Source organism: Doryrhamphus excisus, chromosome 15 (assembly GCF_030265055.1).
Source record: "Doryrhamphus excisus isolate RoL2022-K1 chromosome 15, RoL_Dexc_1.0, whole genome shotgun sequence".
Classification (NCBI taxonomy): Eukaryota; Metazoa; Chordata; class Actinopteri; order Syngnathiformes; family Syngnathidae; genus Doryrhamphus; species Doryrhamphus excisus.
In genome coordinates this window covers 7,261,329-7,282,925 of record NC_080480.1, presented here as the reverse complement: position 1 = coordinate 7,282,925, position 21,597 = coordinate 7,261,329, and the positions used below count along the sequence as shown (strand labels likewise).

General features: G+C 39.2%; 3 protein-coding genes across 4 annotated transcripts; 1 reads left to right on the top strand and 2 right to left on the bottom strand.

Moving 5' to 3' along the window:
* Nucleotides 1-3,201: 3,201 nt before the first annotated feature.
* Nucleotides 3,202-14,945, bottom strand: rab3db (RAB3D, member RAS oncogene family, b). The gene is made up of 5 exons (XM_058049760.1): nt 14,484-14,945; nt 11,054-11,290; nt 5,074-5,192; nt 4,778-4,902; nt 3,202-3,807 (listed from the first exon to the last, which is right to left on the bottom strand). Exons 1-5 carry the CDS (start codon nt 14,487-14,489, stop codon nt 3,620-3,622), a joined length of 675 nt encoding a protein of 224 aa, XP_057905743.1. The 5' UTR covers nt 14,490-14,945; the 3' UTR covers nt 3,202-3,619.
* An 847-nt stretch (nt 14,946-15,792) lies between these two features.
* Nucleotides 15,793-18,754, bottom strand: tmem205 (transmembrane protein 205). 2 transcript variants are annotated; one of them, XM_058049843.1, is made up of 4 exons: nt 18,736-18,754; nt 17,312-17,421; nt 17,070-17,233; nt 15,793-16,985 (listed from the first exon to the last, which is right to left on the bottom strand). In XM_058049843.1, the coding sequence occupies exons 2-4, from the start codon at nt 17,409-17,411 to the stop codon at nt 16,683-16,685; spliced, it is 567 nt and encodes a 188-aa protein (XP_057905826.1). In that variant the 5' UTR covers nt 17,412-17,421; nt 18,736-18,754; the 3' UTR covers nt 15,793-16,682. The 2 variants fall into 2 exon arrangements, with proteins under 2 accessions (XP_057905826.1, XP_057905825.1); XM_058049842.1 differs by lacking the exon at nt 18,736-18,754 and adding an exon at nt 17,852-18,000 and having other exon boundaries at nt 15,796-16,985.
* On the top strand, nt 18,210-21,500 carry elof1 (elongation factor 1). Its single transcript, XM_058049844.1, has 4 exons — nt 18,210-18,391; nt 19,155-19,275; nt 19,352-19,422; nt 19,519-21,500. The coding sequence occupies exons 2-4, from the start codon at nt 19,160-19,162 to the stop codon at nt 19,581-19,583; spliced, it is 252 nt and encodes an 83-aa protein (XP_057905827.1). The 5' UTR covers nt 18,210-18,391; nt 19,155-19,159; the 3' UTR covers nt 19,584-21,500.
* Nucleotides 21,501-21,597: the final 97 nt, after the last annotated feature.

The following is a 21,597-nucleotide window of genomic DNA, read 5'->3' as shown; positions in this document are numbered from 1 at the left end:
CTTTGGTGTTGAATGAGTTAATAAGTGTGTGATGCATAATTATTATTTAAACCTGAATTGTGTCCCGAGCGAACAATGGCAATTGAGGAGAGAATCATTACAACAGTCCCTCCTCCCTTGCCAACTGGCCTCCATTCTTCTAACTGATGCAGTGCATCAAACAGTGCACTGTTTACCCTCTTAAGAAGCAAACATAAACCGTTTCTTATCGCTTACGCGCCTTGTCTTTCGGTTTGACCACCGTTATCGGCGCAGCAGACGAGGCTGTTTCTTCACCCTGATAGGTTGGCGACCCATCCCGGTCTGTTCAAATGCAACTGCGCGCCTCCTTACATCATTAGAGATGAGTCAAATCTGGACTGATGCAAGAAAAGATGCGCTTTACGACGGACTAACAATTCAGATAAGTTTGAAAAGTTGAGGGCCAGCAGAGGGAAGTGGCGGCAGGGAAGGGAAGGTGAGGAAACGACTGTGGTATAGCTGGGTCCGTAGATAAAACACAAGAAAGACAAAAGCCCTGCTTGAAAGTGGCCCCCAAACACATGTTCATCTCGTTATTTCAACAACATTGAAAGGCAAATTTCCTGTGTTAGATTTGTGCTCCAATGTTGACATACAGTATGGACACCCCACATGGTGTGAAAAGTGTTTGCCCCATTCCTGATTTCTTATATTTTTACATTTTTGTCACACTTAAATGTGTCAGACCATCAAACTAATTTAAATGTTAGTCAATGACAACATAACTGAACACAAAATGCAGCTTTTAAAGCAAACCTACACGGCCCTGTGTGAAAAAGTGATGGCACTCAAACCTAATAACTGGTTAGGCCACCCTTAGCAACAACAACTGCATGGCTAGTTTTAGTTTTGATTAAGTTGGTGGTGTGAAAAAGTGTTTTTTGGGGGGATTTTTTTGGCGTATTTGTCACACTTTCGGATAATCCAAAAAATAATAATATTAGTCAAAGACAACACAACTGAACACAAACTTTTTATTATTAAGGGGGAGAAAAAAATCACTTAATAACTGGTTGGTCAACAACTGCAATCAAGCGTTTGTGATAACTTGCAATGAGTCTCTTCCAGCGCTGTGGAGGAATTTTGTCCCACTCATCTTGTTGTCATTTAGCCACATTGGAGGGTTTTCCAGCATGAAGCGCCTTTTTAAGGTCATGCCACAGCATCTCAATAGGATTCAGGTCAGGACTTTGACTAGGCCACTCCAAAGTCTTCATTTGGTTTTTCTTCAGCCAATCAGAGGTGGACTTGCTAGTGTGTTTTGGATCATTGTCCTGATGCAGAACCCAAGTTGGTTTCAGCTTGAGGTCACCTTCAGGATTTTAATGTCTTCCAGGTCCTGAAGCAGCAAAACAGTCCCAGACCATCACACTACCACCGCCATATTTTACTGTTGGTATGATGTTCTTTTTATGAAATGCAGTGTTAATTGAGACTAGCCTTAATGTTATTTTTGTTCAGCAGTGGTTTTATTCTCGGAACTCTTGACCTTAACTGATGTAAGTGAGGCCTGCAATTCTTTGGATGTTGTTGTGGGGTCTTTTGTGACCTCTTGAATGCGTCTTCACTGCGCTCTTTTGGTTGGCCAGCCACTCCTTGGAAGGTTCACCACTGTTCTTGCCATTTGTGAATTTGTGGCTCTCACTGTGGTTTGCTGGAGTCCCAAAACTTTATAAATGGCTTTTTCTAACTGACCTAAAGTAATCTCAGTTGTGTTTTTACATTTGCTGAGACACAGATAAGGGTTAGGATTGAACAAGCGTTGAATCAATCGTTCAACTGTGATGTTCCTTAATGTTACGCACATCTGCCATTTACGAACTTTAATCTCGTAATATTATGACTTTATTCTCATATTTTTTTTTACTTTATTGCCATAATATCGTTTTTGCCTGCAACTTAATTTAGCAAAAAATGTGTTTTGTTTGTTTCTCGGTTGCTGCTGATTTGTCCATTTTTGCTGCTAATTTTTTGTAGTTTTGGTGTGAAATTTAATACTCTTTTATAACCCACGAGACATGCCGAATAGCTTCCTGTTAGGAAAGTGTGTGCATGGGCTTCCCAGCATGCCTTGCGGGTGATAAATCTGTATGAAATGTTATTGTTTTGCATGTATGTTAGTATTAAATTGTTTATTTTGATTAAATTAGCAAATGCTGAATCACAGATATGTGGGGATCCACAGTAGAGTTTAATGAATCCATGCCTGATAAACTCTTTGTACATGCAATTGTACGTGTGTCCTGAATGCAGCTCTTGTAATATCAACACAAGTGGCCACATTTCCTTTCACACACAGAAATATGATTGACCACATGATTTACTGTATGCTTCCCCCAGCGGCTGGTTATGTGACAGTTTTTCCAGTGTTTAACCACTTCCTCACAGAGCTCGACATACTCTGTGTTGTAATTTTCTGTGACTCCTGAGAGAAAGGCCATAAGTATCAAAAGCACACAATGAATAAGACTAATAACAGTCTAAGGAAATCGAGCTAAATCCACATAACATTGATTTTTGTTGGTCAGAGATCTGCAACTTGTAGGTTCAATGAATTTTCCGGAGCGTTGCAGTTACACATACAATATTTATTGTGTTTTTGGAACACGTTAGCTAATTGGGTCCCAATTAAACTAGATTACATCAAATCTTCCACATCAAAATATAGATAATAATGAAACGTGTTTTCAAATGTTAATTCATACTGACTAACATGAGTGAACATTATTGTTGACAGCCACCAGAGGGTGCTCTGGGCTTGTGACAGCGACAAATATGCTGCTATCATGTGGAGTGAGATCGGGAATTCGGTGAACTTATTTATCAATAGAGAAAATACGGTAATACGTGCCAATGCAAGAGTCGTTTCCGTAATATGGAATTCCTCATTTATAAATGAGGCATTTTTGTAGTTACCTGCTTAAAATACTCATGAATGTGTTTTTTTAAGTTATTAGAGCTCTCTAGACATGACATAACACCCCTATAATCACCTTTACACTTGTATTACTCAATATAGTAGACATAATAACACATATAAGGCATTAATAAGATATATTAAGACTGGGCAGTACTTCCTACAGTGGCTATTGTCTCATCAGTGTATCATGAGTGACACCTAGTGACCAGTGTACTACATTACATATGACATCTTTCCATCTGTGAATAATGACGATGTGATACAGTTCTCTTTATGTTTAATCCTTGGATAAATATTTGACATTCCAGTACTGTCATTATAAAGCGGTACATATCAAAGTACAATTATACATCCTATCCTATATATGATGCTAACTGAATACCTCTCTGACAATATCAATCAAAATGCATTTTTTTCATAATGGCAGAATTTTTTCAGAGAATTTTTCGTTGTATTATTGGACTGTCAGCCCAACACAGAGCACATGGGTTGAGTCTTCAGAAGAAAAGAAGAGGAAGGGCCTTGTACGGGGAGGAGCTGGGGTCTCTAACAGTGATGATGATTATCTCAGCCGTAGTGCTGGGTGTGGCTGCAGTGAACAGAAAAGGAAAAGGAGCAGCCATTCCCGCAGTTGGAGGCACAGAGAAGTTGATTACCGGCATTTAGTGTGTGTGAGGTTTAGCAAGCACAGCCTCCATTGTTAACGGAAGACGAGTCTTTCAGGCTTTGGTTCTTGTGGTTGGACACTAAGCTTATGTCTCCCTCAATGCTCTCGTTCATTTTGTCGCAGATGACGTCCACGAGTCGCTCGAACACCTGCTTGACGTTGATGTTGTCCTTTGCGCTGGCCTCGAAGAACTGGAAACCTGATGGGGAAAGAGATTGAAATACAGTCAAACCCTGTTTACGTTCGTCTATGTTAGCCCTGTCGACGTCGACATACATCAAGGGGTGTCCAAACTTTTTCCACCCAAGGCTACAAAGTGAAAAATGAAAGGGTACCACTTTGGTATTTTGTAAAGCAATACTCTAAGAAATTATATATATATATGTCAAGAAAAACTGCATCTCATTTTGTGATAGAAAAAGCTTATTGTTTGTACAAACTGCACTATTTACTAACCGCCCCTCCCTTATTTCTATATTTTTAACTATTTCTACTTCCTTCTCGTAATAATATTGACGTCATTCCTATATTTTTACTTTATTCCCATAATAGAATAACATACAATCATTAGGGTGCTGCAATGACGTCAGCCTCTCTCTGGGATCATCTGACTCCCTCTGGTGGACAGAGACAGTATTGCAGCACCATCCATCATTTTCTATGCTGCTTGTTCTCCAATTAAAGACTTTGTTCAAACAGAATGCATTATGGGAAAACTTTAAATTGTTGTTTTTCTCTTTTAAAGTTGTCCATAGGTATGAATGTGAGTGTGAATGGTTGTTTGTCTATATGTGCCCTGTGATTGGCTGAAGACCGCTGGGATAGGCTTCAGCACCCCCGCGACCCTCGTGAGGATAAGCGGTAGAAAATGAATGAATGAAAGTCATATTGGTACAGATACCTTTTGGGTGTTAAGTTGTTGTGTGATGAGTTTAGTTTTGTTTTACCATTGTTAATGTTGCAGCAGTAGCAAGAAACATGTAGCTGTTGGTCTCATGCAGGACTATTCTCCAACTCCTCACAACAACAACAACAACAGGATACTATGACAACTAATAAAAAAATCCTTTATTATCTATCGCCCATTGTCTGAAACAGTTTTCTACCTCAGAGATACTAAAAGATCCAAGTACCATGTTCAACATTCACAACTATGGAGGCTTACATACCAAGTTCCTCTGCCAAACGCTGGCCGTCTTCTCTGGGAATGAGCCTGTCATCTTCAAGGTCACACTTATTACCGATTAGGATCACCTGAGCGTTGTCCCATGAGTATGTTTTAATCTGCGTCGCCCTGTACAACACATTTACATGCTCATAAAACACCAACCGACAGCATGATCCACACGCAAAGCCATAAAACACACACACAGGTATCCAAATCCAAGCGTGTGTAAACAGCAGTAAATGCATACGTAACTAAATGCAACATTCATGTTTGTAAACTGGTTGATCGCTAACCCACCAGTCTTGAACGGCGCTGAAGGAATCCTGGTTAGTGATGTCATACATGAGCAGGAATCCCATGGCGCCTCTGTAGTAGGCCGTGGTGATCGTCCGATAGCGCTCTTGTCCTGCTGTGTCCTGCAAACACAAATGTACATTAGAAATCATAATATTCTGATTGAATAAAATGTTCATTTATTGAAAATGGGCATTTTTCTGTTCTTACAGTGTCAACCATTTTATGCATAAGATAAGATAAGAGCAAGCAAGGAGGTTACGGTGATGCTTGTCCAAATGGACATTTGAATTCAATGGGACTGTTTCAGGTTTCTCCTGTTTTACACCACAAGGGGGCACTATTGCTTCAACCGTTGCTATTGTGCTGCATTGTTCTTTTTCCACTGAGGGCTGCACACTAAAAAAAAAATCAAAAAGATACGGAGGGGTACCTTTATATATTAGGGCTGTCAAAAAATATTATTATAATATATTATTAATTATGTTAATTTTCTTTCATGATTATGACATATTATCATGACGGCTTCACAGTGTTGCCTCCCCACAGAGTCTGACGTTCTTTTATAACTTTATTCTCACCTGAACACATCAACAGCGGTGCAATCCCAACCCCATATATGTATCTTACACTCACAAACATGTCTCCATAGTCCATTCATCATCCGAACAACACTTCCTTGTTTTCACGAGACCACCGCGAGATGCATTCACTGACACTCCGAACATCACCAGTTATTATGCGTGTATGTGTGATCTAAATAAGCCGAAATAAAAAAGAAAATCAATAAATGTATCAACTTATCACTGATTTTGTAACTCTTTCATGTGAAATTATAATTTAAGTGTGTTCACAGAACTTAAATTGCTCAAAAACAGTTAAAGTGTGATTCAAATGTTCTTCTATGGGAAATGTGTGCTGTATTTTAGCTTGATTTAACATTTCAGTTCATTTGGAGCTGTTAATGCATATTAATATGAATATTTGTATGTTGTAATTGATCTTTCTTTCAATAAAATACAGTAAAAATGGGCATATTTCTGACATAGTTGTGATTAAGGTGATTAATAAAAATTAATTAGCAAACTGTGATTAATATAATATAAAACAACATTATTTGACTTTTTTACAGTTTTTGTATTCAAATATTTACATTTGTTTACCCGTAAATACATATATTTGGCTTTTTCATTCATTCATTCATTCATTTGCTACCGCTTTTTCCTCACGAGGGTCGCGGGGGTGCTGGAGCCTATCCCAGCTGTCTTTGGGCGAGAGGCGGGGTACACCCTGGACTGGTCGCCAGCCAATCACAGGGCACATATAGACAAACAACCATTCACACTCACATTCATACCTATGGACAATTTGGAGTCGCCAATTAACCTAGCATGTTTTTGGAATGTGGGAGGAAACCGGAGTACCCGGAGAAAACCCACGCATGCACGGGGAGAACATGCAAACTCCACACAGAGATGCCCGAGGGTGGAATTGAACCCTGGTCTCCTAGCTGTGAGGTCTGCGCGCTAACCACTAGACCGCCGTGCCGCCCATATATTTGGCTTTTTGTTTAACAAAAAAATAAAATAAAATATATATATATATATATATATATATTGTTTTTTTTCGTGTTTTTGTGTTAAGTGGATATATATAAATTATATATATTTTATATATATTTATTTATTTTTTTTCCGTGTTTTTGTGTTAAGTCGAGCCCCTGGCTGCACACTCAATTTCTATATGCCTGTAGTTACGTGTATTGGGAAGTTGTATGCTTTCATATCTAATCCCAGTTTAAGAGCAGAGTCTAACAAAATGATCAGATTCAGATAAGTGCTCCATCCACTATCATGTGTGCTCTCATCAAACCAGAACATCTAACTTACACGGTCAACAACTTGCACTGATAAACACGTTACAGTAGCAGAAAAAGAAGCCCGAGTTATGAACTACAAGGAAGAACCGTTTGCACGTAACGTGTGAGTCCGTAGTTGGAAATGATGTTGTGTATTTGCACATGGACAAAAAAGAAAAAAAGGGGGAGGCTGAGATGGAGTTGGTTACTTGGTAACATGTCTTTCATTTGCATCAGGGGCGTGTGTGTTGTCTGATGTTTCCTAACACAGTCAAGAGGTGAGGGTTGTCCAGGTAACATCAGGGGGCATTCTGGGGTACCAATGTTCCATGACAGTCGGGAGAGAAGTGTCACCGCCCAGTAGCTTCATACTGTATATTCTTTTTATTAGCTTCTTATTCATGCTTGAAAATTGTTTTGAAAGCATTGAACTGACGGTAATGAAATATTTAACACAATAAAAGAGTAAAAAGATTCAGAAGGGCCACTTTGAAACATAAAGTGCATTTATTAGTACATTAAATGCACTAAACACCATTCAAATACATAGCATATTAATAATAATATCACATTTTTAGAATTTGCAGAAGGACGACACTAGCTAACCGCTAGTTTCAGTGTCATTTACAGACGGCGGAGTGGATACCTAGCTCTCAATTTCGCTACAAAGACTCAACAAGATGCTCGTTTGCCATCAATATTCTTTAGCTTAGGACTGGGGCACACGTCTTGAACGTGCTGGAAGATACAGCCATCCCAAGGAGAGCAGACATTGTAAGTGTTGTTGACAGAACTAGCATACGTAAGTTTTAATGCATGATCACATCATGTATATCAAACCATGCAACATTGTTAGAGGTTTTTTTAGAGGGCTTCATAGTCTAAATAGGTGTGTCCCAATGACGTGCATTGTTAGCTAGCTCATATTAACTTGTTTTCTCTTGTTATAATGCATAGAAACTGAACTTTTTGTAATATTCTAACTTTATTCCCATAATATTTTGACTTTTTCCCCAACCTAATTTCCAAAGATTAATTTGATTCATTTGTTCCTCATAATATTACACCTTTTGAAAAAAAATAATGTTGACAGTTTTTTTTCCTTCTTGCATTACCTTTATCCTTCTCATATTTTGACTTTATTCTTGTCAAAATGACTGCTTCTTTTTCTATTTTTGTTGTTGTTGTCTTTTAGTTTTCTGTTGTTGACAGAACTAGCATAAGTGTATCAATCAGTGTACATGTTAATGCTTGATCACAGCATTTATAATAAACTATGCAACGTTGTTAGAGGTTTTCTTAGAGGGTCTCATAGTTGAAATAGGTGTGTCCCAATGATGTGCATTGTTACCTAGCTAATATTAACTCTTTTTCTTGTGTTATAATGCACAGAAAAGGGAAACATACATTTAGTTTTGTAATATTATAACTCTATTTCCATGATAATTTGACTTTTTCCCCAACCTAATTTTCCAAACATTACAATTTTATTACTTTGTTCCTAATAATATTACACCTTATAATATTACTACACCTTATTAAACCTACATTATCTTTTCCTCCTCATATTCTGACTTTATTCTTGTAAACTGTTTCTGTTTTTGTTGTTGTTGTCTTTTAGTTATCTTAGTTATCTTATCTAGTTATTTTTAGAGTGTGCTGCAGACCAATAAAATAAACATTTGTGAGCCTCAAATGGCCCCAGGGTCACACTTTGCACAACCCATGAAACACATGAAAACATGTCCGTCCCCTCGGTGTGAAGATGGTAAATTAGCAACACTGTAACATTCTCTGGTGTGTATGAGGTATGTTAAGAAGCAGCGTTACGATGCCATCTAGTGTACGGAGTTGAAACGACAAGCTCCATTATAATGTGTTCATGAGTGAATGAATGAATGAATGGGAAACACTGCTACTGTTGCTGCTGTGGTCAGTGAGTGTATGTGCAGTGTGTGCTGTGTGTGTGAAAGGTGTGTGTTTGCGCAGAGATCAGAACACACATCTCCACGCCAGAGAGAAAGGATGTAAACACAGTGTGCACACAGTGTGTACATGCACTTGTACATGACTCCCCGGTGCAGAAGGGCCATGTGGCGCATTATCAGTCTAGCATGTTTCCGTGATGCACAAAGCGGTTGGCTAGCAGCTGGCGGGGGGGGGGATCATCAACAAAAAACCTGGTGACATCTCTGAAAGGGAGCTGGCGTGGATTTGATCATGCACGCAAACTCCTCTGTACACACGTTGACTCCCTTGAAATACACGCTACCGTGGCACTCCATCTTCAATATGGCTCCGGCACATGTTGATAGGAGACTTCCTCTGCTTCCTGAACTTAGGGAAATACCAGCCTGTGTGCCAAGAAACAGCACCAGCAGTCGGAACAGAACTGGGGCGACAAGTAAGCCCACATTCTCAGAAATCCTCCATACTGCATTTACCTGACACGCACATACGGTAATACAACCGTTTTACACAATTCCTTCCATGCATCATTTTACAAAAGCGTGAAAGTGTTTGTGTGTTTTGGTGTGGGATCTATGTCTGGGTCAACTCCTGGGGATCAATGCAGTCGCTCACATATTGTTAGTTCAAGTGAATCATGTGTTTGAGCAGTCTTATCAATGTATATCAAACAGGGCGGGAGGAATTGAACATTAATACCAAGATATTATCATATCTTGTCTATGGTGTTTGATGGGCAAATAATACAAATCTAATCCGGTCCGACAAATGGAATGTTTCTACCTTTTTCCGTTCTTTAGTAATCAACAGTGGAACATAGGTACGTTTCAGGAAAATATCAGTTCCCGACTAAAAAAAGGGAGGAAACCAGCTTTTGGTGAAATTATATATTTCAAGCATAACTTTCACTTCACTAACCAAATACCTTAAATTTGACCTATTATGCTCATTTTCAACCCTTTGTATTGAGCTGTGGACTCCTATAGAGCAGCTACACACAATAACCCGTACAGAAAACATTTTAGATCTTCCAGAATCTGCACCTATTCCTTTCATTTGTGTTTCCTACCATGCCCACTCTGTTGTGATTGGTCACACGCCCAAAATGCTTCCTAACTATGAACCATATAAGGAAGTCCGCCCTCTGTGACATCACAAAGGCGTAGTTTTACCCCGCCTTTTAAAACCGAGCGTTTTGAGCCATCTTAAACTTCTTTCAGGGCTCACTTCCAAATGCCCAAATCTCATTATCTGAGACTTTGACATTATTTAACATGAGAATACAACATTTTAACTACATTTATAGGTAGTTAGGTCCCCTTTAACAACTATGCCACACCATGAACAACACAAAAAATTGGTGTTTTAAATGAAAATAACACCATGAACTATTTATAATTTTCACATTTGGACCTGAACTGTGTATGTGTACGCGTTTGCATGAAAATTTCCCTTGTGCGTGCTACACGGCTCCATGCTTTTTCACTTCCTGGTTGCCGTGGATCGCTCCATTAAATGGGAAAAATGCGTGTCGAGCTCTTATGAAAGGCATGTTTTTGCAGCTTAAAACTGCACCACACATGATCTCTTCTGTTGTGCAGTTGCATCATCGCCTCTTTTTGCCTCTTGCGCAAAAAAAACTAAAAGACACATTACATATGTTTTTGGTAGCCAATGAGTTAGCAAGCACTAAGGCACAACTCATAGAGTTTGAGCACACAGCGGTATTAGCATGCACCAGTAAACTAAGCTGACCTCGCTACTGTAGCTTTCACTGGCTATTCTTCTTCGAAAGTTTTTTCGCCAACTTAGCTAACGTTTCAGACCAGTTACATTGGATGGAAATTAGCATTGTGTTGAATCGAGCATATTTACTCCAATTTATTATATGTCCTTTCTACATAAACAAGAGAGGATTGCTGCTTAAAAAAGTGACATGACTCAGGTTTTTATTAATGTGCTATCAAGATGCAAAATAAGGCTCTGTCTAAAATGAGGAAGTCGTGTTTTTTTTGCACAACAAGTCCTAAAAATGTTGACTTTAAAGCTTCTGGTGTAAAGAAAATGCATGGCTCATGAGTTAAAAAAACAACAATATTAGCCCAGATGTGCATGTGTTCTATTGCATTTTACAAAAGAGAAGAAGAAAACCCTTACCCAGATCTGCAGTTTGATCCTTTTGTCATTACGGAAGACGGTCTTGACCTTGAAGTCAATGCCCACGGTGCTGACAAAAGCCGAAGTGAAGGAGTCGTCCGCGTATCGGAACAAGAAGGAGGTTTTGCCCACGCTGCTGTTGCCAATGATGAGCAGCTTGAACATGTAGTCAAAGTTCTGGTCAGCCGCATCCTTCTGGGATGGTGGCTGTTGGAGCCGCGACTCACTTGACGCCATCTAGAGAGGGAAGAGACAAAAATTTAAACAGAAGGTAAAATCATTTCTGCTGTGAGGATCCACAAATCCATATGAGTAATAACAATCTATGAGTAATAGGTGCTGATATCTTCCATTTATAATGTTCATATAGTCTTTAAAGTAACAATAAATCATACATATACCACAGTAAGGTAGTCTATAATACTGGTGGACCAGCTCAGCTTAAGTTACTGCAGTTTAATTGTTTTTAGCATTGTTTTTATTTTGCATGTTGGCTTGATTAAGTGAGTCATCGGTTAGGTCCTAGACCAGGGGTGCCCAAAGTGCGACCAGGGGGCCTTTTGGGGCACCGTGGCTGCTTTTATTTATTTTTTAAATTGCTCATTCCACATTCCAAAATGAAACTTAACAAAACACAATATTTCCAAAAATACCAAGATTAAAAAAAGTAATTTTATGAGAATAACATTTGTCATATTATGAGTTTTATAAGGTGTAATATTATGACAAAATAATTAATTAATTTGTAATTTTTGGAAAATGCGGTCACGGAAAATGTTTGTAATGTTGCAAGAATAAAGTCAAAATATTATGGGATTAAATAGGTAATAGAAAATTTACACGAAGAACGTTGAAATGAGCGGGGGAACTTAAAGAAACTGCTGGAATTTTATGAAAATAAAGTCAAAATATTATTGGAAAAAATTTTTTTTTTATCAGAATAAACTCAGGAAAAATAATTTTAGTAGCAAAGAGCTGAAATATCAAAGAAAAGAATATGTTGTAAAAGTTAGAATACTATGGGAGAAAATCTAAATATGACAGGGATAAAGTTACAATATTACAAAAATTGTAAGAAGAAGATTGAAATATTTTAGAACATTTTAAGCAAAAATTGAAAAAAAAGAGCAGAGACAGACGTTCATACTAATAACATATACTAATAATTATAGTTTTTTCTTTAGTATGTAGCCCTTTGAATCAATATAAACATAACAGTCCACAACATGTCAGGAAAGAGGCAAAAATGTCAATCACTATTAAGCTGCTGTGTGTGAAGATCTTGTTTTGCCTAAAAACAAAGATAATAGGACTGCTTTCATGGATGACTAAGGACATTTAAAAAAATCAAATTTAAGAGACTGAAATCGGGATATTTATATATCTTTAAATAAAAAATACCAAAATAATTGGACTATGGATGAATCATTGATTCATTTTTGCTGATAATACTATAATACTGGAGGAAAGGGATATGTGATACTTTAAAAGCTACCACTATAATAGTATGTTAAAAGTTTTTCAGTGATAAGAGTTACAAAGATGAAGAGTTTCCAAAACACAGTCGTAAAATGAACCACAATCAATCTGCTGTTGCAGTACAAAAGTTAAAGTGTATTTGGGATTGGATTTTTCCTAATTAAAACGGAAGCGACTTGTGCACACAAATTACAGTGGCTTTCGGCCATCTGTCCATCAGTGGCTTCTGTATCAGCAGACCTCATCACAGCTTCCACGCCCCTACACAAACTGCTGATCAATCAATGCGGCTCGGGGCCTCCCTCTTTGATGAGACTCGTTTCCGTGGAGACCAGACCGGGACTCAGCTGCCAGCGAGGCCCATTAGCGGCCAAAGCGGCTAGTTAGTTCAGCTTTTAACTGGCCATAAGGAAGCCTCCGGAGCTAGCCAGCGATATCTGTATTACACAAGATTGGAGGAACTGCATCTGCCAAAACCATTTGATGTGTTGGCTGGAGGAAAGTAGTAGTTGTGAGTAGTTTGACTTCTTGTTATCACTGCAAGACATTTTCAATATCAGCATGAATGCAAATGACAACATTCAGACATATGCAGAGGGTGTACATTCGGCACTGATACAAACACTTCTCTCTTCAATTGCCATTGTTCACTCACAACACACTACAGCCCAATATAGACCCCACATACGCATTTAAAGGATATTATGTATAGGTACTCAACACTAATAATTGATAACGTAAGATAATAGATAGAACCAAGAGAACCAAGTGTCACAGTGTAGCCTTTAGCCTGGTCATCAGGCTAGCACTGGAGGCTAGCAGGCATTTCTCCACATAATCCACACTGCCTGCTGCTGCTTTTTTAAGTCCGGTAACACAACTATGGTGCTTTCAAGGACCGCCAGTGTGTGAAATCACAATGCTTGACAAAAAAACATGTAAATATTGTGAGCTTTTCCCCCGAAATTACCATGGCCTGTATTAATAAATGAATGATTTTTGTTGAACGAGACGTATTTTCTGCTGTTTTGTGGTGCCGTGAATGCTGAATCATGAATGTATGGGGATGCGCTCTACTCTGTATTTTATGATTGCTGAACTTTACAGTGTTGTGGAACCTTTTTGCAACAAATGAAGGGAAAATAAAGTTTGCTTCTTCCTACTCCTTTTGGACATGTGGAACTGTGAACTGATTATGTGATGCACTCAATTGTAATCTGATGCATGTTTAAATGAAATAAAACCATTACCATTACTGTATCTCTGGAATGCATGAAATAGTGCCTCCAATTCTCAAGTCTTCCTAATCCCCCAAAGACATTCCCCACATCACATGATGTGTTAAAAGGTCTCTGAATGTGGATCCGCCCGCTTTAAAACTAACATTTCCTCGTGTGTTCCCATCAGCACATCCTAAGCCTGAGGTTAACCCAGTCACACGTCCTTGGTGTTTACCGTGCGCCTCACATGGCCTACAGACAAGTACCTCATATGAGACATTTGCATCCACTTGTTGCTTGCGATGTGACATTCAGCATCCTCCTATATTGCTTCATTCTGTGGCTGTCAACTTCCCACTAACATATATGCAATATGTCAAAAGCAGCTACACCATTATCTTCAAGGTGCACAGGAGTTGCATTTTCTCCAGGAAAAGAGCTTGATGGCTGTTTGCTGAGCCAGGAAGAGCCTGATTCTGACCCCCCCTAGGAATTGTCTTTCTGCCATTATTGATCCTGTGTCTGCTGTCACATCTGTTCTCTCATTAAAGGGAGCAAACACTGAGGAGCCATAAACATTCATTTCTAAAGCCAGTCTGCTCACTTTTTGCCAGCTCAGCCCTGTAAATAATATTTAAAACACCCACAAAATGTACTTTATGTTGATGTCAAACACACCCACAGGAAGAGGGTGCAAGGAAATAACAAAATAACACAAGGAAGCAGCTTACCGTCATAAAGATGAACACGCTATCTTCCCTCCACCAGTGGGGAGATGTCGAGTTCAGGACCAAAGGGAACCCGGAAAAGTCGACCTCTACACCGGCAAGAGCGAAGCAATACAGCGGTCTGTGCTAGCTTCCGGATCCCAGCCGCTGGAGCTCCTTGTGTGTGTGTGTGTGGTTCAGTTAATGTGGAAAGTGAAGCAACCGTCAGCCGCCTGAGGCTGTGTGTGTGTGTGTGTGTGTAAGACAGACGCTCGACAGGCTGGTTGGTTCACAGTGCGAGAACTACACACACGCCCCCCCGAAAAAAGAGTTCGTACATGCACTAGTAAGGATGTGTTTAAAGCCCTGAACTGAATCGGGACATACGGGTACTCGTCTGTGTTAACTCCTTCAATTACTCGCTCCTGCTACTGCTAGCGAAATTCGAAAAAGGAAGTCAGGTAACATATCACGACGTGGATAAACGAGGGACAATTCGAGGGAGGCGGTGGAACTTGTTGTGACAGTTAAGTGGAGTACCCGATTCACACAAGATTCTGTTCATGCCCTCGTGACGAGTCACTTGAGTACCCGATTCATTTCAAAGAGATGAGAAAGGTAAAAAAAAAAAAAAGTAACCGAGTTTCCCGTCACTAACATGAACTATGTGCGAGTTATTAACGAACTGGTCAAAACTCACGACTTTTACTCTTTCGGTACTCAAGAGTGTTAACTCGTTCACTTACTCACCTGCTACCGCTAGCTACAAAAAACAAACTCCCCAGGTTTTCCCAGCTGCATCCTGGGTGCTTGATGAAGAATCGCGTTTCAGTGATTCTCAGGTGCTAATCCGAGTATCTACAGCTCGGCTACTGGATTTGTGTTTGCATGTTTATGTATTTATGCTGTTCTATAATGTGTTCTCGTCAAGTGTTGGGTTTAAAATGCGTTTATCACAATTGTGAGGCATATTTGGGGCTTAAACTTGTGAACAATGGCGACTGAAGAGAAAGGGGTCTGGAATCGAATCATATCTGAGAATTCCCAATCAATTTTATTGCAATTTTTGATCCAAAATTAGGGGATAACGTCGACGTCAAGCTTGCAGTCGGGTTTGACATTTACTCATGGATATTAATGATATCTTCATGCAACTCTTACACATTACATTCTGTTCTTGCTTGCCTTTGCTGGGGTGAATCTTTGTCTTTCAAGTCATTCATTGTGTGGTTCAGGAATGAGGATGATGTTGCGAAAACATTTTTTTTCTGTACTTCCTCATGTTTGCACACCCACAGTGGAATATTTTTTGATCAATATACAATAACTCTCCCGAGGCCCACCTGTTGTGTTTTGTTCCTCATGTGGTGCAGTAGATCTGATCTGAATTACATCACCCGCTCCTCCTATAATGGTTTAATTACTTGATAAACTTGTTCTTAGGTTGAACAGTGTTTATTTCCACACCGCAACACACACACAAACAACAATGTGACACCTGACAGCACATTTCCTGGGAACACACTCCATTAATATACATAGGTATCAAAATGTATTAGTTGTAGAGCCATAACACTAAGAATAAAGATCACAGACAGAGATTATATATGACAATTATTTGTAATTGCAACTTACTTTGATGGAAATGCAACCAATGGACTTGGAGGCTCTACTTTATCCATTAAACGGACTCCATTATAACCCATTAGTGGTGACGTCATATAAACATAAGCGCTTTCTGCTGTTTTGCAGTTTGCTGCTATGAAAATGTGATATGCATCATCTGATAGAAGTCAGTGGAAAATGAAGGGAATAAATACAGGCATTGATCATAAACATCATGGATGTCTAACTATTGTACAAAGTTTGTACAAATGATTAACAGCTTGAACGTGTAATTCTGACCTATAAATATAGTTGGAATGTTGTATTCTCGTGTTCAATGATGCAAAGTTTCAGATAATGAGGTGTGAGTATTTGGAAGTGTGTAAGCTGCTCCATAGGAGTCCACAAATCAAATTAGCATAATAAGGCCCCTTTAAACAAAAAATGAATTGTTTCAGCAAGTATTTGTGTGTAAAAGTGGTCATCTATCGCCCCCAAGTGTCCATACATGGATATTGCAAAAACATAGAGATGATATTTTGGTTGGTGTTTATGTTGTTGTTGTTTGTTTTTAAAGCAAATCTACTGGTTTGTCTTAAACCATACACACCAAAAGGTCTAAATGGTAGATAGATTCAACGCCGTGTAGATGAGATTACTTGTGGTGCAGATGACTCCGATGAGGTTGCAGAGGCTGGACAAACCATGGTAGCGACCGAACGTTCTCTTGTAGGCTCTGTACTTGGGGTCCTGCTCTTTCAGTTTGGCGTAACCTTCCTTCTGACTGCTCATGCCGACCTGGTTACCAAGACCGTGCTCCTTCTCCACCTCCCACATCTGCAACATGACTTGAGAGGCTGCCGGGCCAAACCACTGGGCGTTTATACCCGCCATGGTCAGCGCCACAAAATATAGAACCAACTGCAAAAGAGGAGAAGATGACGACCATTTGTGAGCAAATTACAGTAACTCTAAGACAGTAGTGTTCCTGGTGTGAAACATTACCTGCATGGTTTCATGTGTGTCCAACAGCTCTCTTGGATGATACACAGCATAAATAGCCAGACTGACAAAATGGCTACCCAGCAGACAATAGAAATAAACAGGGATGAGTTTACTCTGCACCAGACCAAATGTGTGCCGAGTGACCTTCCACACTAAAGCAAAACCTGCAAGAAATAAGTAAAATAAATAAGTATCAAGATAGGACAGAATAGTCATGGCGGGTGAACCTGTCCTCCTCTTACCTGCAATGAAGGAGACCCAAATCTGCATACCCCAGGAGAAGGACAGCACCAGGAGGTGTAACACTTTCACCAAGTCTGAAGGCTCACCCACTGTTGCCATGGTGACACTCCTGGCAGCACACACAGGATGTAATATATCAAATTGAAGTGCATAACGTAATGAAGTTAGTGAAGTTGCAATGTAACTGCCAAGGGTGTGTAATAAGGATTTTAGGTTTATTTATAGAAGAAACCAGTAAAAAGAAAATCGTCAGCTTTGCCGGCACACAGATAGTGTTCATTTGTAGCCTGCTTGGAGTGCATGCAACAGATAAGAATGGGTAACCGTTAGGGTGACAGCCAATAATTAATAAAATAAAGGTGTCAGAGGAAAAATGGGGAACGCACTAAAACAGTGAACCTTCACAACGTGCATAATTTCTATATTGGATACGACAACATAAATAAGTAACATTTAAGCTAAGTTTTATTTGACCAATATTCCTCCATTCGTTAGAGAAATGTGCTACCACTATTTATCGCACAAAATGCAGAACATACCTAAATTTCCAAGGGTATTTGGAGTCCAGCACTTCTTTGTAATACGAGTAATAAATATACTACTGATAGTCCGAAGTGCAGCCACTGTCACTTCCTCATCGAGTCCATTTTCCCTCCCACTGTAGTGACGCTGACCAATAATAAGCATGTATGTGATTACGTCACCAGCAAGCCTATCTTTCTATTTGGATGTTATGTAACGCAACATTTTTTTAGTGTGGTATATGTCTCATAATTCAACTTGATGAACGTTTGACTTTTCATATTAAGATTAATAAAGCTCCACCATATCAAGAGATGTATTTAAGAAAAAAAAACACAAACACATCGATATGTTTTACTATGCTGCATTCAAAACCATCAGAATTCGGACGTATAGTGACGTCACGCACTCTTAGCGCTCCAGTTCACAATTTACAGCATCAAGATGGACGCCTCATAGAATTCTTTCCCTCCTAGTTCTCTAGACATAGACAATATACAAAACAAATACCAAGTCCACGGAGAAAACACTGCTGAACAGGAAAATCAGCCTCGAAGGTATGTTTGTTTCTCATCCTATTTCACTGTGTGAACAATGAACACGAACACACACACGAGTTGACGGTCTTGTTAGTAGATGGGTGGTAAAACCTATGTTTGACACGCTATAGTTTGCTCTATTAAATCTATAGTAAATGTGCATTGTTGTCATTTCAATTTAACAGCGGCGGCGTTCGAGCGGTTACTCGCCGTTGTTGTCACTTTTTTTCGGTCGTTCGGACCTACATTTCAAGCAAAACATGTTGAAATCATGTTGAAATAATACATATGTTTCACCAATATTATAGAAAACGCTACATTTAACAACATGCTGTATAACTACAGTACAATACATTTCTTACGTTCGCCATACTTTGTTCTCGCGATATTACCTCTCAGTCACGTGACCGTCGTCAGTTCCGGTTTTCTGTAAAACAGAGCGGAATGAAGATGGCAATTAAATAGTACCGAAATGCTAATTGAAACATGTAGAGAGTTGAATCAAAAAGTCTGCCTTGATAAAGATAGTATTGCTGAAAATATGTATTATTGGTAACAATATGTTTGTATTTTATTAAAGTTGCAGTTTGAAATAAAGTAAGGACATTATTTGGCAGTTTTCGTGGCATAGCTAAAACATTATACAAGACAAAATGACTTCTGCTGGGTGCTGGAAGTGGTAAACTTTTGATGAACCACCCTTTTCTCGTACCTATTTGAACAAGTGGATTACTGTAAACAATGCTAAATGTCATAATTGCTTTGTGCGATTTATCTGCAGGATAAATGGGGCGCCGTAAATCCAAAAGAAAGCCTCCCCCTAAGAAAAAAATGACGGGCAACTTAGACACCCAATTCACGTGCCCGTTTTGTAACCACGAGAAGTCATGTGACGTGAAAATGTAAGTTGACCACAAAATACATTGAAAATGCAATCAAATGCACCCTCTATGAACAGGAAATATCATTTGTATCCAGGGAACGAACACGAAACACAGGAATCATATCCTGCAGCGTTTGCTTGGAGGAGTTCCAGACGCCTATAACATGTATCCTTTGGGGGTGTGAATGTTACTTTGTGTTATTATACAGTACTTATACCACTATCATGTATTCCAGTGTTCCTTAATTTAGTTTCCCAACAGATTTGTCAGAGCCAGTGGATGTGTACAGTGACTGGATAGATGCCTGCGAAGCAGCCAATCACTGATCAGGACAGTTGGTTTTAAAATACGTAATGCATACTGTTATTTTACCGTACCTCAGTCGGGATAATGAGCACTTAAGAGTTTGCGACACGAATTCCACCCCAGCATCCTTGTCACGACATCATTATGCAGCATTTATTGATTGGTTGATCAAAATGTTAAGACCAGTTGAATAATTGCAAGAATTTACATTTTGCTTCTAAAAGAAAAAAATAGAGTGAGACCAAAATTACTTGTTTTTAATTTGTTTTAATTTGTTTTTAAATTACTGTTCAAAAACAAAGTGGTTAGCACACAGGCCTCACAGCTAGGAGACCCGAGTTCAATTCCATCCTCGGCCATCTCTGCTCGGTGCAACATGCTAGGTTAATTGCTGTCTCCAAATTGTCCATAGGTATGAATGTGAGTGTGAATGGTTGTTTGTCTATATGTGCCCTGTGATTGGCTGGCCACCAGTCCAGGGTGTCTCGTCCGAAGACAGCTGGGATAGGCTCCAGCACCTCCCGCGACCCTCGTGAGGAATAAGCGGTAGAAAATGAATGAATGTTCAAAAACAGGCTGTACGGTGGAAAAAGTGGTTAGCACACAGGCTTCACAGCTAGGAGACCCGAGTTCAATTCCACCCTCGGCCATCTCTGCTAGGTGCAACATGCTAGGTTAATTGGCGACTCCAAATTGTCCATAGGTATGAATGTGAGTGTGAATGGTTGTTTGTCTATATGTGCCCTGTGATTGGCTGGCGACCAGTCCAGGGTGTCTCGCCCGAAGACAGCTGGGACGGGCTCCAGCGACCCTCAAGAGGATAATCGATAGAAAATGAATGAATGTTCTCATTTCCATTTTGATCAGCGGAACAGGCATGCTTGTATAAAAAAAAGGATATCTCCATATAGCTAGCTGCCGTTTGACGCCCCTGGATAACCTGAAACTTCATTGTTCCAAGGAAGTAAGGAAAAAGAACCTATCCACTGTGCCGTGTGGACAACATCTCAGCTGGCATCTTCTTCAGCTCTCGTGCAAATAATTCCAAACAGGCTATTTTGTGGCGTTGTAGAAGACGCTGCCTTTGAAGATGTTTTGTTCTTCTTAAAATCCCAGTTTGATTGGCGGGTCTAAAACTTGACTTTTTTTTGTTCCATAACCCTCAGGATCTTTAACGATGTTTCTTACTGCATCCAATGTTGCATGTTGCATTCAGATCCAACAGTGCAAAATGTAAGTTCTTGCAATTTTTGTCTCTGTATGTACATGTACTGTATATATACTATGGATAGATATTAGTTTCTCTGCAGAAAACACCTCATTCACCAAAAATATTTTATAAATACACAATACAGGTAAAATGTACAGTATACATGTACCACTGGTAGAAAGGCCACCGTTTTTACATGTTTGTTTTGAAGCTTGACTTCACTGAACGCACCATAGTTGTGTGCTGGCACTGTTATTCTGTTATATCATTCACGAGTGGCAAGTATCTGTACATTTTATACAAATGAGGCATGATTGTGTGTCATAAATAAGACACTTTTATGGGCGTCTCAATTACTCCAATTTTTGTAATTTGTTGGGATGTAATGTATTATACATTGTGATGATTTCAACCTTGCATTAGTACAATCGTGTTGATTTTAAGTATTTTAACATCCTACCGTTTGTGGCAAATGAAAGGGAACAAAAACACTAATTTAATTTCACGACAGTAACTCAGTTGTATTTTTAAGTGTTTTTATTGCACAAATGTCATGTTTAGTGAAAGCCGTTATAGAAAAAGAAAGAACTTAAGTACATTGTCGAAACACAGCCAACTCTTGAAAAGTGAAATGTTACTGTTAAAAGTATTGCCATTGTAGATATCACAGATCAGTAAATGTGCTGTAAAAACTGCTTTTCTTCAATTAAAAGACTGTTAAAAGATTGGACTGGGGTTTGTGTACCTGGTGGGAAGCTTTCCGAGCACTAGATGGCGCTCTTCTCCAAGCTGCTTTTGCTGCATTCACATTTGATATCTGCTCA

Excerpts from the sequence above, each read along its gene's own strand:
- elof1 (XM_058049844.1), top strand. The coding sequence starts at position 19,160 with ATGGGGCGCCGTAAATCCAAAAGAAAGCCTCCCCCTAAGAAAAAAATG. Across the intron at positions 19,276-19,351 it reads AAGTCATGTGACGTGAAAAT|GGAACGAACACGAAACACAG; the intron begins GTAAGTTGACCA and ends ATTTGTATCCAG. Across the intron at positions 19,423-19,518 it reads GTTCCAGACGCCTATAACAT|ATTTGTCAGAGCCAGTGGAT; the intron begins GTATCCTTTGGG and ends GTTTCCCAACAG.
- tmem205 (XM_058049843.1), bottom strand. The coding sequence starts at position 17,411 with ATGGCAACAGTGGGTGAGCCTTCAGACTTGGTGAAAGTGTTACACCTC. Across the intron at positions 17,234-17,311 it reads TTGGGTCTCCTTCATTGCAG|GTTTTGCTTTAGTGTGGAAG; the intron begins GTAAGAGGAGGA and ends TATTTCTTGCAG. Across the intron at positions 16,986-17,069 it reads ACACACATGAAACCATGCAG|TTGGTTCTATATTTTGTGGC; the intron begins GTAATGTTTCAC and ends CCTCTTTTGCAG.
- rab3db (XM_058049760.1), bottom strand. Across the intron at positions 5,193-11,053 it reads GGATCAAACTGCAGATCTGG|GACACAGCAGGACAAGAGCG; the intron begins GTAAGGGTTTTC and ends TTGTGTTTGCAG. Across the intron at positions 3,808-4,777 it reads GCGTTTGGCAGAGGAACTTG|GTTTCCAGTTCTTCGAGGCC; the intron begins GTATGTAAGCCT and ends TTTCCCCATCAG.